General features: G+C 49.5%; 1 protein-coding gene across 5 annotated transcripts in view; it reads right to left on the reverse strand.

Annotated features, from left to right (window-relative positions):
- The window catches only part of TLK2 (tousled like kinase 2), a 143,456-nt gene extending 135,352 nt beyond the window's left edge, over positions 1 to 8,104 (reverse strand). The window contains exons 1-2 of one of the 5 annotated variants that reach the window (XM_050764844.1): positions 7,972 to 8,104; positions 6,040 to 6,125 (exon numbers count right to left, since the gene is read on the reverse strand). In XM_050764844.1, coding sequence (XP_050620801.1) covers positions 6,040 to 6,120 — 81 coding nt within the window. In that variant the 5' untranslated portion in view covers positions 6,121 to 6,125; positions 7,972 to 8,104. Of the gene's footprint in view, positions 1 to 6,039; positions 6,127 to 7,647; positions 7,818 to 7,971 lie in introns of those variants that run through there. The other 4 variants (XM_050764842.1, XM_050764841.1, XM_050764840.1 and 1 more) reach the window with 4 other exon arrangements.
- Positions 8,105 to 15,186: the final 7,082 nt, after the last annotated feature.

Raw genomic sequence — 15,186 nt, forward strand, 5'->3', positions numbered from 1 at the left:
TTATAATTCAACTGGTAGGAGCAATGTGATAAGCATCAGTCAGTATGGCTTATAGAGAATGGAGAATGCCTATTAATCCAGTGAATTGATTATGTACAGATTTGTTAACCACTATCCCTATTATAAAAGATCTAAATTAACTTCTTATTGCTTTTGTTGTACTGTTGGAACAGTACCTGGCACACACTATTATAAGTATTTGCTACTATATTAGCATTGATACTCAAACTAGGTACAAGTAACAATGCATGAAAGGGTGAAATTCTGCCTACTTTACATGGTCTCCAGAACCGCTGAGACTACCTGTACTTGAACTGTCAAAAGGGAGCAGGTGTGGAATATAAATGGCAACAGGTTGATTGAAAACATATGAATTCAAGATATAGTCAGTTTCACATTACTAGAAGTAGATTATCCAGTGCTTACAGGAAGAGATCTTAAAAAAGAGGTAGGAGAGGCCAGGTGTGGTGGCTCACGCCTGTCATCCCAGCACTTTGGGAGGCCGAGGTGGGCGTATCACAAGGTCAAGAGACAGAGACCATCCTGGCCAACTAACATGGCGAAACCCCGTCTCCACTAAAAATATAAAAATTAGCTGAGCGTAGTGGCCCATGCCTGTAGTCCCAGCTACTCGGGAGGTTGAGGCAAGAGAATCGCTTGAACCTGGGAGGCGGAGGCTGCAGTGAGCCAAGATCGTGCCACTGCACTCCAGCCCAGCGAGCCTCCGTCTCAAAAAAAAAAAAAAAAAAAAAAGAGGTAGGACAGCTCACATGTCAGGTCAACAAGACATAAAGAACTAGGAGTTGGGCGCGGTGGCTCACACCTGTAATCCCAGCACTTTGGGAGGCCAAGGTGGGCAGATCACGAGGTCAGGAGATCAAGACCATTCTGGCTAATACAGTGAAACCCCGTTTCTACTAAAAATACAAAAAATTAGCCAGACGTGATGGTGGGCACCTGTAGTCCCAGTTACTCGGGAGGCTGAGCTTGCAGTGAGCAGAGATCGTGCCACTGCACTCCAGCCTGGGCAACAGAGCAAGACTCTATCTCAAAAAAAAAAAAAAAAAAAAGAACTAGGTTCACAACCCAATTTAACCTTATCACCTCAAAACTGCTAAGACGATGGTTCCAGGTCCTCCTAAAAAGGGGCAGCTAGACTAGGGAGCCGCTATAGACTTTTTGGTGCACATTACACTACTTTCCCCTCATCAATTCATGAATGACAGAAAATGTCAATCTTTTAAACAAAAACCAAATAGTGCATCCCAAAATCCAAAACAAATGACCTTGGTTTAACATTATTATGAAGTAAATATGCTGAGAAACTGAGTACATATAAACACACTATGCAAGAAAATTAAAAATTTGCACTATGCAAGAAAATTAGAAATAAAAAATTAAAAACCCAAATATAGGTAATGAGCCACTTAAATATAAGTAATAGATGTGGAGATTTGGCCATTTTGTTTTAGTCTAAGTAATGCAGTGTGTATCTAATTTGCAGGTGGAAAAAAACTTGAAAGTTATACAACAGAAGATTTACAATAACCAGAAAGTTCAAAGACTGTAGTTACTTGTAACACTCTTGTCCACCAGGAAAGAATCCACAGTGGCACTGACTTTCTTCCTTCTATGGACATCAAAAAGTACTGAAAATGTTATGAATAGTTAGGAGAAACTCAAGAGACAGCCCAAGAGGCTGAACCAGTCCCACTAGATGGCACCATCACAGGGAAGTCACTCTACTCTCTCATTTGGAGATGCAGGGGCTGAAATCTTTTTCGATCTTCAAAAAACAAAGCTGTCATCAACACAGTGATACTCTTTTTTTTTTTTTCTTTTTGAGACGGAGTGGAGTCTTGCTCTGTCGCCCAGGCTGGAGTGCAGTGGTGCGATCTCGGCTTACTGCAAGCCCCGCCTCCTGGGTTCACGCCATTCTCCTGCCTCAGCCTCCCGGGTAGCTGGGACTACAGGCACCCGCCACCACGCCCGGCTAATTTTTTGTAATTTTTTGTAGAGATGGGGTTTCACCGTGTTAGCCAGAATGGTCTCGATCTCCTCACCTCATGATCTGCCTGCCTCGGCCTCCCAAAGTGCTGGGATTACAGGGGTGAGCCACTGTGCTCGGCCCTAACACGGTGTGATATTCTCATTGAGAAATAAGGATCCGAAATGAGAATTCAAAGCCAGGGAGAGGAGTTTTTCCAAAAACACCCTTTTCTCCCAGTATCATCATCCCCTCCACACCCCCATTTCAAATCAACAGTCTGAGAGGTACAATGTCTTACTGGTAAAAGAAGTAATACAAAGGCTGGGCACGGTGGCTCACGCCTATAATCCCAGCACTTTGGGAGGCCGAGGCAGGTGGATCACCTGAGGTCAGGAGTTCCAGACCAGCCTGGCCAACATGGTGAAACTCCGTCTCTACTAAAAATACAAAAAATCAGCTGGGCATGGTGGCACGTGCCTGTAATCCCAGCTACTTGGGAGGCTGAGGCAGGAGAATTGCTTGAACCCAGGAAGCGGAGGTTGCAGTGAGCTGAGATTGCACCATTGCACTCCAGCCTGGGCAACAACAGTGAAAGTCTGTCTCAAAAAAAAAAAAAAAAAAAAAAAGGCCGGGCGCGGTGGCTCAGGCCTGTAATCCCAGCACTTTGGGAGGCCAAGACGGTGGATCACGAGGTCAGGAGATCGAGACCATCCTGCCTAACACGGTGAAACCCCGTCTCTACTAAAAAATACAAAAAACTAGCTGGGCGAGGTGGCAGGCGCCTGTAGTCCCAGCTACTCAGGAGGCTGAAGCAGGAGAATGGTGTAAACCCGGGAGGCGGAGCTTGCAGTGAGCTGAGATCCGGCCACTGCACTCCAGCCTGGGCGACTGAGCGAGACTCCGTTGCACAAAAAAAAAAAAAAAAAAAAAAAAAAAAAAGAAGTCATACAAAATGGAGATTTTATTTTCCCAGCTCTGCAAACTACAGAATTAATTTTTTTCTTCAAGTTTCTTTGTTATGGAAAAAAAAAATACTCTCCTGCTAGTCCTCAAGTAACAAATTCATTGTAATCAACAATACTAACCATGACTGGAAATATCAAAATAACATACAACTACTGAAGCCGGGCATGGTGGCTCACGCCTGTAATCCCAGCACTTTGGGAGGCCGAGAAAGGCAGATCATAAGGTTGGGAGTTCGAGACCAGCCTGGACAATACGGTGGAACCCCCATCTACTAAAAATACAAAAATTAGCTGGGCGTGGTGGCGGGTGCCTGCAGTCCCAGCTACTCAGGAGGCTGAGGCAGGAGAATCGCTTGAACCCGGGAGGCAGAGATTGCAGTGAGCTGAGATCCGGCCACTGCACTCCAGCCTAGGCGACAGAGCGACTGTCTCAAACAAACAAACAACTAATGGAATAAAAACATCTGGAAATAAAGCTGGGTGCAGTGAGTGGCTCATGCCTGTAATCCCAACACTTTGGGAGGCCAGGCAGGTGAATCATTTGAGGTCAAGAGTTCAAGACCAGCCTGGCCAACATGGTAAAATCCCATCTCTACTAAAAATACAAAAGTTAACAGTGTGCTAGTGCCGCAGGCCTGTAATCCCAGCTATCTGGGAGGTTGAGGCAGGAGAATCACTTAAGACTGGGAGGTGGAGGTTGAGGTGAGCTGAGATCCTGCCACTGCACACCAGCCTGGGCTAGAGAGTGAGACCCTCTCAAAAACAAAGAAAAAAACTGGAAATAGGTAAATTTCTTTTTCTGTACAGAGAACTTCTTTCTATGTTGAAGGCAGAATTTTCTATTAAACAGATAGGCTACTGTATTAAAGTTTTCTGATACCTTAGTTACATGATTTTAAGCTGGGGCTAGACAGCAACATGTTGAATGTCACTCATTCTTATCACTTATGCCCCACTCCATCAAAAGTATACTTGGATACAGCCATCAAGAACCTAAAAACAGAACAACAACCCTAATGACAAAGATCAGTGAGCTTAAACTATGTACAATTTGAATACAAACTTACTGACTTACAGGATGGGGGAGGGGGGGTGTCGGGGGACCATTTAAACAGACAGATCTGGATATTAGCCTTATGCTCAATCTTCAAGTGAAAAGACAAATCAGAGGTCATTTAGAGATCAATTTAGTATTCAAATACATTGCTCACTTCTACTTGAAGCTACTTCACCTAGATCAGAGAGTTTACATTTGTACATGCAACTTCAATATACAATGTCCAGGAGTACAGCCACTCTAAAGTGCCACAAAAGTAAAACTGTCTAAGTGGCCAAAGAAATTAAGAATATGTAACAAATCCTGTGTTCCCACAGCACCTTGTTACAGCTGTAATACAGATCTCATCACGGTATCATCTCGCTCTCCCCAAACTGCAGATGTGGAGGTACTGTGCTCAAGCATCAGCCCTAATATCTTGCACAATGCCTAGCATACAGCAAGTGCTCAATATTTGTTGAATAAACAAAAAGTATCAAGCTGGCTGGGTGCGGTGGCTCATGCCTGTAATCCTAGCACTTTGGAAGGCCAAGGCGGGCAGATCACTTGAGGTCAGGAGTTCGAGACCCAGCCTGGCCAACACGGAGAAACCCCGTCTCTACTAAAAATAAAAAAAAATTAGCCAGGTGTGGTGGTGCATGCCTGTAATCCCAGCTACTCAGGATGCTGAGGCAGGAGAATCACTTGAACCCGGGAGGCAGAGGTTGCAGTGAGCCGAGATCGTGCCACTGCACTCTAGCCTGGGCAACAGAGCAAGGCTCTGTCTCAAAAAAAAAAAAAAAACGAAACCCTATCAAGCTATCCCAGCTCACCAAAATGTGAGACCCATCAAAGAAGCCCATTTTTCCAACTAAACCTCAACACGCCTTCTCCTTGGAGAAGCTATTAACTGAGCACGAGATCAACACCCAGGTTACCATGAGACAGGATTTCTTGAAAAGCACAGAAAGAAATGTTGTATCACATTGGTTAAAGATCAAAAGCTCAGTCAGGCACAGTGGCTCCCGCCTGTGATCCCAGTACTTTGGGAGGCCGAGGTGGGTGGATCACCTGAGGGGAGGAGTTCAAGACCGGCCTGGCCAAGATGGTGAAACCCAGTCTCTACTAAAAATACAAAAATCAGCTGGGCGTAGTGGCGGGCGCCTGTAATCCCAGCTATTCAGGAGGCTGGGGCAGGAGAATCCCTTGAACCCAGGAGGCGGAGGCTGCAGTGAGCTGAGATCACGTCATTCCACTCCAGCCTGGGCGACAAGAGCAAAATTATGTCTCAAAAAAAAAAAAACTCAATAGCTCATACATTCACACACCTCAAGCCCAAGGAATGTGATCTTGGACCAATGAAGCTTTTAAATAAAATATTGTAAATATACTTTGCATACTGCATTAAAATCAAACATTTTACACATTGTAAAATCATCCTATGAGAGCAGAGGGGTGGACCAGTGGGTACAAAAGCACGCATAGGAAACTGTAACATTGCTTAACTTCATAGGTGCCCATTAATGGGGGCCTAATCTAATATTATGCTCCTGCAACAAAAATAAAAACTAAGAAGGAAGAATGAGAAGAGCAACAAACCAGTCTGAGGGTGCAACCAGTAAAGAGTCTGCAGACTTCACAGAGGCCAATTTTTCAAAACTCTACCATGTAACTACCTCCAAAGTCCAATGTAACAAAGCTATGCAATGCTTTATAATTTTCTTTCTGAATGACTGACAAGTTTTAACAAAATATGGCATAGAATCTATACACACATCCTGTTAGTTTCCTTGTAACAAGAACCATGAGAAACCTCTCCTATACCAGCCAGGAAGAAGAAACATATATTCCCATATAGAACATTTTCAAACCTACTATGTTAAATGACTACTGGAATGACTAGTAGGACCTAAAAGTTCACTGAAATTAAGACCCAAATCATCTCCTCTGCAAACTATCAGAAGGGCCTACCCAAGTTGCTCTTAATCATTTAAAAAATGTGTTTAAATCAGAATATGAATAGTGTTCATTATCATCATTTTACTCACCTTACTAACACCTACTCCAGTAAACCTGGCCTCCAATAATTCCTGCCGTCGTGGGTCCAGGCTATGCAATTCTTCCATCATTTCTACTGAAAAAGAAAAAAGTAGGCTGTGAAACCATAAATACTAATATGTGAGGCGGCAATTTTTTGTAGAACAAAACTCATAGTAATTATTTCACTGAATGATCAAATGCAGTTAAATCTCAAGTAAATACAGCATACGAGTGGTAGACTACTATGTGCTGCATCAAACAGTAATACATTTAAAACATCTAAAGCAGCTCAGAAGTCCTCTTCTATGACAGTCACTTATTCTTCCCTAGTTCTGATCTGATTTTAACAGCAAAAATAAACCCCTCAAACCCTTCATATAATCTCTGTAACAAAGTTGAGCACAGGGGAAAAAACAAAACAAGAACTAGCCTGCAAAAAGAAAATTCCTTCTATCAGCCTTCGAATCTAGCTAAGTATCTTCAGATATTTATTTCCCACTCAGGAAATAGTCCTTAAACTAAAAATATAAACCATTGACAATAATTTCAAAAGAATATAGGATGAATCAGAAGCTACAAATAACTGCAAAAACACTATAATACAGCTCCTTTCTCTGAAGAGCTCACAGTAGCTCATGAGAAAAGGAATTAATTATTTTAAATTTAATAGAGAGCCCACGGTGAAACCATCCACCTCCATTCACTCAGGAAATTAATATAGCTCCATAACAATCCCTTTAAAAAATCGTTTTCTGACCACTCCCTGCAGTAGGTTTCTCTTGATTCTGGACATCTGCTTTTAGCCCTTCTTCCAAGCAGGGAGGGGCAGGAGGACACCATTTTTAAACTTCCATAACCAATTAATGCACAGGCTACTTTCAGCAAATATGTCCATCCTTTGCAAGAGACCAACTCCTACACGACCCATTGAAAACCTCCCTTTAAAATTAACAGTGGAAAAGAAGCATACATCATTACATAGAACCCCTTCGAACACATTATTAAGTAGTTGGAATGGTTGGTGTGATTTTAAAGTTACTGAAAAAATGAATCGAACATTCTCCTCTGCAATCCAACAACTCCACAATCTCCAGTAACAACCCCCTTACAAGTCCTTCAGTTTCATTTCCCTTCCTGGATTGAGAGCCTGGGGCAAAGGGGAATGAAAAGGTGACAAATTAAAGTTTCACCCACACAAGCAAGTGCAGGTTAGAGAAAGAATTAGGAAATTCTCAGAAAGGTTGAAATGCATCTTTATAAAAAGAAAAAGAAGGAAAAAAAAAGACTAGGGGAATGAGTTTCCCCCGTGGCCTTCCTCGCCTCTTGCCCTGCCCTAATCGAGGTCGGAATGGCAGAGGTTGCAGTCTCTCCCAAACCCCAAGGTCTCTCGCAACATTTCCCAAACCTATCCATCCCCAGGCCCGGCCCGGAAAATGACGCCCCGGCGGTTATTCCGTTTAATGTCAACTCATGTTAAGGAAATAGCCACTCCGTCTAATTCCAGCGGGGCCTTGGACTGGGATCCTCCCTGCAGCCAACAGCCGGGAAGCAGGGGCGACGGGGCCTGGTCCCGGCGCCCCTCGCCGGCTCCAAACTTTCCCCAACTCCAGGCCCACCTGTCACGGAGGAAGGGAGGGCCGGCTCTCGGGGGCGCCCGGGAGGCTGCCGAGGCCTCCAGCTGCCGGGGCGCCCCCGTCTCTCCTCCGGCCGCCGGCCCCAATCCCAGGCCAGGGCCGCCTGGGCCTCCCCCATCTTCGGCCCGGCCCCTCGGCAACCCGCAGCCCTCAGGGAGCCCCTCCCGCCTCAGCGCCCAGCAGCTGCGGTCCGGAGCCGGCCCCGAGCTGGGGCCCAGGTCGCAGGCTCCTCAGGCCAGAGGGGTCCCTGGGACGGTTAATGCCCCAGGCCTGGCGCCCTCCCCCGCCCGGGGCTCAGCCTCTCACCTGCCGCCGCCGCCGCCGCTCCACGCTCCTCCCGGGAGGGGCCCCGACCCGACCCGGCTGCGGGCCGCTCCGCTCTCCCCCTGGGCAGGCCCGGGGCGGAGCCGGGGCCTCTCCTGAACGCCGCAACCCCCCGCCCGGGCAGCCGCCGCCGGCGCCCGGCTCCACGAGAGGGCGGGCGGGGGAGGGGGGGCACGAAGGCCGCAGATCCCCGGGCTCGCGTACAGAGCCAGGCGCCCGACGCGGGCCCGGGCCCGGGCGGCCGCGGGGGGCGCGGGACCGGCCTCCTGGCGCCGGACAAAGGCCAAGGGAGGCGCAGGAGGGCCCAGGCCGGGCCGGGAGGTGGGGGCCCGCTCGGCTGGGGGCCACTCGGGTGCGGCGCGGAGGGCGGGGGGGTCGGAACCGCTGGTGCCCAGGACCCGCCTCCGGCCCCTTAATCCGGATCGGTTCGGTCCGGATTAGTAGTGATCGGTGTAAACACACTAGTGAAACCGCGTGTTTCCTCGCGAGATTTGCACGGCTGGGAGGCGGGGGGGGGTCCTGGGGGGGGTGGGGGAAGCGCCGACAGTGGGGGAGGAGGGGGAGGGGACGAGGAAGGTTGGGGGGGTCCCCGCTGCCCCGGCGCCCCGCCTCCTCCAATCAGCGGCCGCGCTGCCGGGCAGGGGTTAACCAGGGGACCCCGCGCCGACCGAGGAGGCCGCGCCTCGCCGGGCGGCTGAGGACGGGTGACGGGCGGCGCCGGCGGACTGGCCGCGACGCGAGGGGAGGTCGGGCGGCCGGGGGCGCCCTGCGACTGCCGGAGGCCAGAGGCCTGGAGGACCTGCCGCCGCCTTTGTCACCGGTCCCCGCCCCGCTGGACTTGCCCGGGCCGGGGCAGTGGGGCCGGCGCTGGAGGGGCTTGACCGCCCAGGTCCACCCATTCTTGGATCTGCCTCGCCGGCCCCCGCGCCCGCCCAACCCCAGCCCAACCCCTCGGCTCCGCGAGTTTGGGTGAGAAGTGCGGCGGCTTTTCCCAGGGATGGAGTTTAGAAGACGCTAATCCTATGTGCGAGCGGCGGACCCCACCCGGACTTCCCGGAGGCGCCCGGTTAGTGAGGCGACGGCGCCCACCTGCGTTCGCGGACTCGCGGCCGCCACTCCCCGAAGCAGCCGGCCCACCCCAGCCCCGCGCGGCGCCCCGGAGGGCGGGCTGCACTCCACGTACCTGGCTAGCAGAGCGTCTCCAGGGACAAAAGGTGCCCTGGGATCAAAGCCGAGCCCCCGCCCCCGCCGGGATGCTGCCCTCCGGAAGGAGGGGCGCTGCCCCCAAGGTACTGTCCCCGGGCACCCAGGGAGAGGTTCCATTTCAACCTCCGATGAAAAAAACGGCCCTCCCAGGTACTCAGGAGGGTCTGAGGGTAAGTGCCAAGACGGAGAAACACGCCGGCCCCTGACAGAATATCTCCTGAGGAATGAGAACTATCTAGTGGGCAAGGAGGGCTTCCTGCATAGCAGAGGGCACCCACTCTGATCGCGCAGCGCCAAGGGGAAAAAATCACACTATTCACCGGCTCCCCTGAGCCAGGACAGTCTCCGGTGCAGCCACCCACCTTATAATTTTCCGCGGATGCTGCCTTGATCAGATGTCTGAAGATGACTTTAAGGACTACAAGCGAATCTCAAGGGGAAAATTCAGACCTTGAACAACAGCCTTGAACTTTTTCAGGGTTAAACAAGTACTCCCAAGTGGAGTTTCTGTCCTTATTTCTTCGTTCTTCTCTAAATTCTTCCATATATTACCAGAATACAGACCTGCCAAAACGACACAGGATGGCGCTTTGCTTTTTGTTAGTTCTCCAACCTTCCAAACCCTTGGGGCACATTCAAGCGCTGTGGAAAAACTCCATTAAACCAAGAGTCGTCTTACTCCAGATCCCAGACTGCTTGGGAAGTTGGACATGCATATTCCCAAAGAGAACAGTGTTGGAAGGAGAGAGGAGAGCAGCCAGGGGGTGGGGGGTAGAGGGTAGGAAGAGAGGGCAAGATGGAGGACTACCACTCGAGGCCAGCCTCTACTGCCTGATAGGGCGGGAGAACCTAAGAGCCCGTCCAAGGCAACACAAAAGCCAGTGAGGGTAGGTCTTTAATTGCAGCCAACGATCAAGAAAGCAACTCCATCAAATGACACTGCCTTTTTAAAACTTTATTTTTTTCTGAGTCAGACTCTCGTTCTGTCGCCCAGGCTGGAGTGCAGTGGTGCGATCTTGGCTCACTGCAACCTCTGCCTCCTGGGTTCAAGCAGTTCTCCCTGCGTCAGACTCCTCAGTAGCTGGGATTACAGGCACGTGCCACCACGCCCTGCTTTTATTTATATATATATATATATGTTTTTTGTGTTTTTTTTTTTTTTGTTTGTAGAGTCTAGGTTTTACCATGTTGGCCAGGTTGGTCTCCAATCACCTCAGGTGATCCGCCCACCTCAGCCTCCCAAAGTGCTGGGATTACAAGCGTGAGCTACCGTGCCGGACCAAATGACACTGTCTTAAATGATTTAATGTCTTAAATAGGGAAAGGAGAGTAAGAGAAAGCCCTCAACGGAGTCAGAGGTGTCTTGCAGCCTAGCTCTTTCCACAGACAAGCCTCATGGGCCTGTTACCTAACCTTTTCAAGCTCCTCCAACTGCTTCTGTGATGGAGGGATTTGGGCTAGAGGAATTTTTTTTTTTTTTTTGAGACGGAGTCTCGCACTGTCGCCCGGGCTGGAGTGCAATGGCGCGATCTCGGCTCCCTGCAACCTCTTTCTCCCGCGTTCACGTGATTCTCCTGCCTCAGCCTCCCAAGTAACTGGGAATACAGGTGCACACCACCACACCCAGCTTATTTTTTGTATTTTTAGTAGAGATGGGGTTTCTCAATGTTGGCCAGACTGGTCTGGAACTAACCTAGTGATCTGCCCGCCTGCAGGCAGGAGCCACCGTATCCTGCCTATGATCCCATTTTTTAAAGTAATTTAGGCTGGGCGCAGTGGCTCACTCCTGTAATCCCAGCACTCTGGGAGGCCAAGGTGGGTGGATCACTTGAGGCCAGGAGTTCGAACCAGCCTGGCCAACATGATGAAACCCTGTGTCTACTAAAACTACACAAATTAGCTGGACGTAGTGGAACGTGCTTGTACTTTCAGCTACTTGGGAGGTTGAGGCAGGAGAATTCACTTGAACCTGGGAGGCGGAGGTTGCAGTGAGCTAAGATGGCACCACTGCACTCCATTCTGGGTGAGACCCTGTCTCAAAAATAATAATAATAAAATAAAAGTAATTATTTAAAATAATTATTGGGCCGGGCACAGTGGCTCACACCTGTAATCCTAGCACTTTGGGAGGTCAAGGCGGGTGGATCACAAGGTCAGGAGACTGAGCCCCCCTGCGGCCAACATGCTGAAACCCTGTCTGCACTAAAAATGTTTTTTAAATTGGCTGGGCATGGTGGCGGGGACCTGTAATCCCAGCTACCTGGGAGGCTGAGGCAGGAGGATGGCATGAACTAGGGAGGTGGAGCTTGCAGTGAGCTGAGGTCGCGCCACTGTACTCCAGCCTGGGCAACAGAGCTAGACGCTGTCTCAAAAAAAAAAAAAAAAAAATTCCGTCTTTAAAAAAAAATACAAAAGCTAGTTGTGCATGTTGCCATATGCTCGTGGTCCCAGCTACTTGGCAGGCTGAGGTTGGGAGATCACTTGAGCCCAGGAGGTGGAGGTTGCAGTGAGCTGAGAACCCACCACTGTACTCCAGCCTGCGTTATCAGTGAGATTCTGTCTCAAAAAAAAAAGAAAAAGAAAAGAAAAAAAATCTAGGCTATGCTCCCTGTATGGGAAATCTAGTCTAGTTATTTGGCAGAATCAGGCTTTGCAGGCCGTATTGTCTCTGTCGTAACTCCCAACTCTGCTGTTTAAAAGGGAAATAGCCACAAACAATATCTGAAAGAAGGATTATGGATATATTCCAATAAAACTTTATTTGCAAAAACAGGTTGCTGGTTGCAACGTGGTTTTCCAACCTCTACATGATTCTCAGACTTTAGGTTGCATCATCATCACCTGGAGGGCTTGTTCAAACAGATTGCTGGGCCCCACCCCCAGAATGTTTGATTCAGCAGGTCTGGGGTGGAGCTGATATTTGCATTTCTAACAACTTCCCAGGTGAGGCTGGCCAATGATGGTCTGGAAACCACTTTGAAAACCTCTGAAGCTTTTCTCAACTCCCTTATGTCTCTGTACCTAAAACACTTTATCCCTACTGTAGATGTAGCGTTTAGCGTGTTGTATTAGTTTAGTGATTGGCGTGTGGGTCTCTGGGAGCCTTTCTGAATCACCTCCCTAGACTAGTGCCTGACGATAGCAGTTTGCTCCGTGTTCATTGACTGAACTGAAACCAGAGGGTCATGGTCATCATCATTGTTCCAAGCCATAGATAGAAGATGAAGTCACCACCCCCAATCTCAGAGCTCATCAGAGTAGAGCTTGGGCTGGATCCTGCCCTTCTCTGCGGTGAGCAGTTTTGTCTCTGGAGCTCTGTGCAACCTGGAGCCAGCCCTGCCTGGGTTAAGAGGAAAAGGGACTCCCTCCCCACACCCCCACAGCCTGTACGCAAACACACCAGGAGAGATGACCTGCTCAGAGGAGACCTTGAACCAAGGGAAATGAAATGAGAGTGGGTTGGGGGCTTGTCTGTTTAAGTTTGTTATTTTTTGCTTGTAAGTGGACACTTTTACTTTGTGGTGTGGTGTGTGAATTTGGGGACTTAAATCTAGATGGCTGTCTGCTGTGGACAGCCACTGTTTCTGAATTACAGGGCATTTCAAGTGACCTGTGGTCAGGATGTTTTCTCTCAGATCAGGCAAAATCAGTTGGTCCTGATAATAACCAGGGGAGCCGTCCTTTCTCTATCTTGAGTAGAAGAAGCCACAGCTCCCGGGTCCCCCTCCCCCTCCTGACTGCCCACCTCCTGGCTTCCTTTTCTTTTTTTTTGAGACGTAGTCTTGCTGTGTCGCGTAGGCTGGAGTACAGTGGCGCGATCTCGGCTCACTGCAACCTGGGCGTCCCAGGTTAAAGAGATTCTCCTGCTTCAGGCTCCCAAGGAACTGGGATTACAGACGTGTACCACCTCACCCAGCTAATTTTTTATATTTTTAGTAGAGACGGGGCTTCACTGTGTTAACCAGGATGCTCTCGATCTCCTGACCTCATGATCTGCCCACCTAGGCCTTGGAAAGTGCTGGGATTACAGGCGTGAGTCACCGTGCCAGGCCTGCCTCCTGGCTTTTATCCTGGGGGCACTGCAAGTAGAGCCAGGCATGGGGCGCATGCATCCTTCCCAGCCTCTCTTTCCTGCTGGGCATGGAGGAGGAGGCACTGGCAGGAGCTCCCCACAGACAGGCGCTGCTTAGTAATGGGTTGGCTGCAAACTGCAGGCATGACAGTTACCTTCCTCTTCATGACCCCCAGGCCTGATGAGGCTTACACAGGAATTTCTTTGCTTTGTGAAGTCTTAAGACTATACTGCCGGGCGCAGTGGCTCACTCCTGTAATCTCAGCACTTTGGGAGGCTGAGGCGGGTGGATCATGAGGTCAGGAGATGAAGACCATCCTGGCTAACACGGTGAAACTCCGTCTCTACTAAAAATACAAAAAATTAGCCAGGCGTGGTGGCGGGCGCCTGTAGTCCCACCTACTCGGGAGGCTGAGGCAGGAGAATTACATGAACCCGGGAGGCAGAGCTTGCAGTGAGCCGAGATCACGCCACTTCACTCCAGCCTGGGCAACAGAGCAAGACTCTGTCTCAAAAAAAAAAAACAACAACAAAAAAAAAAAACAAATAAAAACAGGCCAGGCACGGTGGCTCACACCTGTAATCCCAGTACTTTGGGAGGCTGAGACGGGCAGATCACGAGGTCAGGAGATCGAGAGCATCCTGGCTAACACGGTGAAACCCGTCTCTACTAAAAACACGAAAAATTCGCCAGGCGTGGTGGCGGGCGCCTGTAGTCCCAGCTACTCGGGAGGCTGAAGCAGGAGAATGGCGTGAACCTGGAAGGCGGAACTTGCAGTGAGCCAAGATCATGCCACTGCACTCCAGCCTGGGCGACAGATCAAGACTCTGTCTTAAAAAAAAAAAAAAAAAAAAAAAGACTGTACTGCCTAATCTTCCATGCCTCGCTCTTTCCACATTAATAGACAAAACCAGGAATAAGGACTGCTGCCCCTCCTGCTCTTGATTCGGCTCCATAAGAACTGCCAAAAGGCCAGGCAGCATTTGCTGCTCTTCTGGGGTTCAGTTCTGAAAGGTGCGACCCTGCAACCTAGAGCACAGGGAAGTCAGGACAGCAAAGGAGCCAGGCTGAGCTGGCGCTGGCTTAGAACTCTCTGATACTCCCTGTTCCCGCCAGCTTGTTAGCCCAGCCTGCCAATCAGTTTTGCATCAATAAACTTTATGTTCTGAGCTTGGCCAGATGAATGAGAGGAGAGCAGCTAAAGACTGATCTCTGACCTTGGCACGTAAACAGCCTCCAGATTGGACTTGACAGTTAATAAATGAAGGCCCTGCAATTCTCTGATGCCTTTTTGCCTTAATTAGATTGAGCATTCAAAGGCTATGAGGAAATCTTCCATTTGAAGAGAAAGACCTCACAAGACAGGAAGTCATTTCACTCATTCATTCATTCACACTGTCCATCATTCTGTCAACAGTCACTGGCATTTGTCAAACGCCCTATTACCTGTGCTCAGCGCTGTGCTAACTGCTTTTGAGTCGAGTGGCTGCAAGAATTCCAGAAGTCCACGCCGTGCTCTTCTGGAAGACTGCACAGCCAGGCAGTCAAGAGCACAAGCTTCAGTTCAACACATCTGAGCTCAAATCCTGATTCTGCCATGTGACTTTTGGCAAGTTATCTAAACTCTCTGCCTTTAGTTTCCTCTTGGAGTAAATAGTACCAACCTCCAGAGGTTGTCATCAAGGCCAAGTGAGACCATCTGTGTAAAGTGGGCAGCACAGAGCCTGGTGCTTGGCAGGCGCCTGGTGGCCATGAACATGACAGTGCCTGCGCTTGGCTGAACTGTCGGGCTGAGAAGCCTCCCTTCCTTCCCTCTCTCCCCTCCCCCATCCCTGGCATGCTGCCAGTCACTGGGGAGCTGATGATGACTCACAATCCCTGCCCTCAATGATATTATAAATCTATTGTTGGCTGAGCA

The sequence above is a fragment of the Macaca thibetana genome, chromosome 16 (assembly GCF_024542745.1).
Source record: "Macaca thibetana thibetana isolate TM-01 chromosome 16, ASM2454274v1, whole genome shotgun sequence".
Lineage (NCBI taxonomy): Eukaryota > Metazoa > Chordata > Mammalia > Primates > Cercopithecidae > Macaca > Macaca thibetana.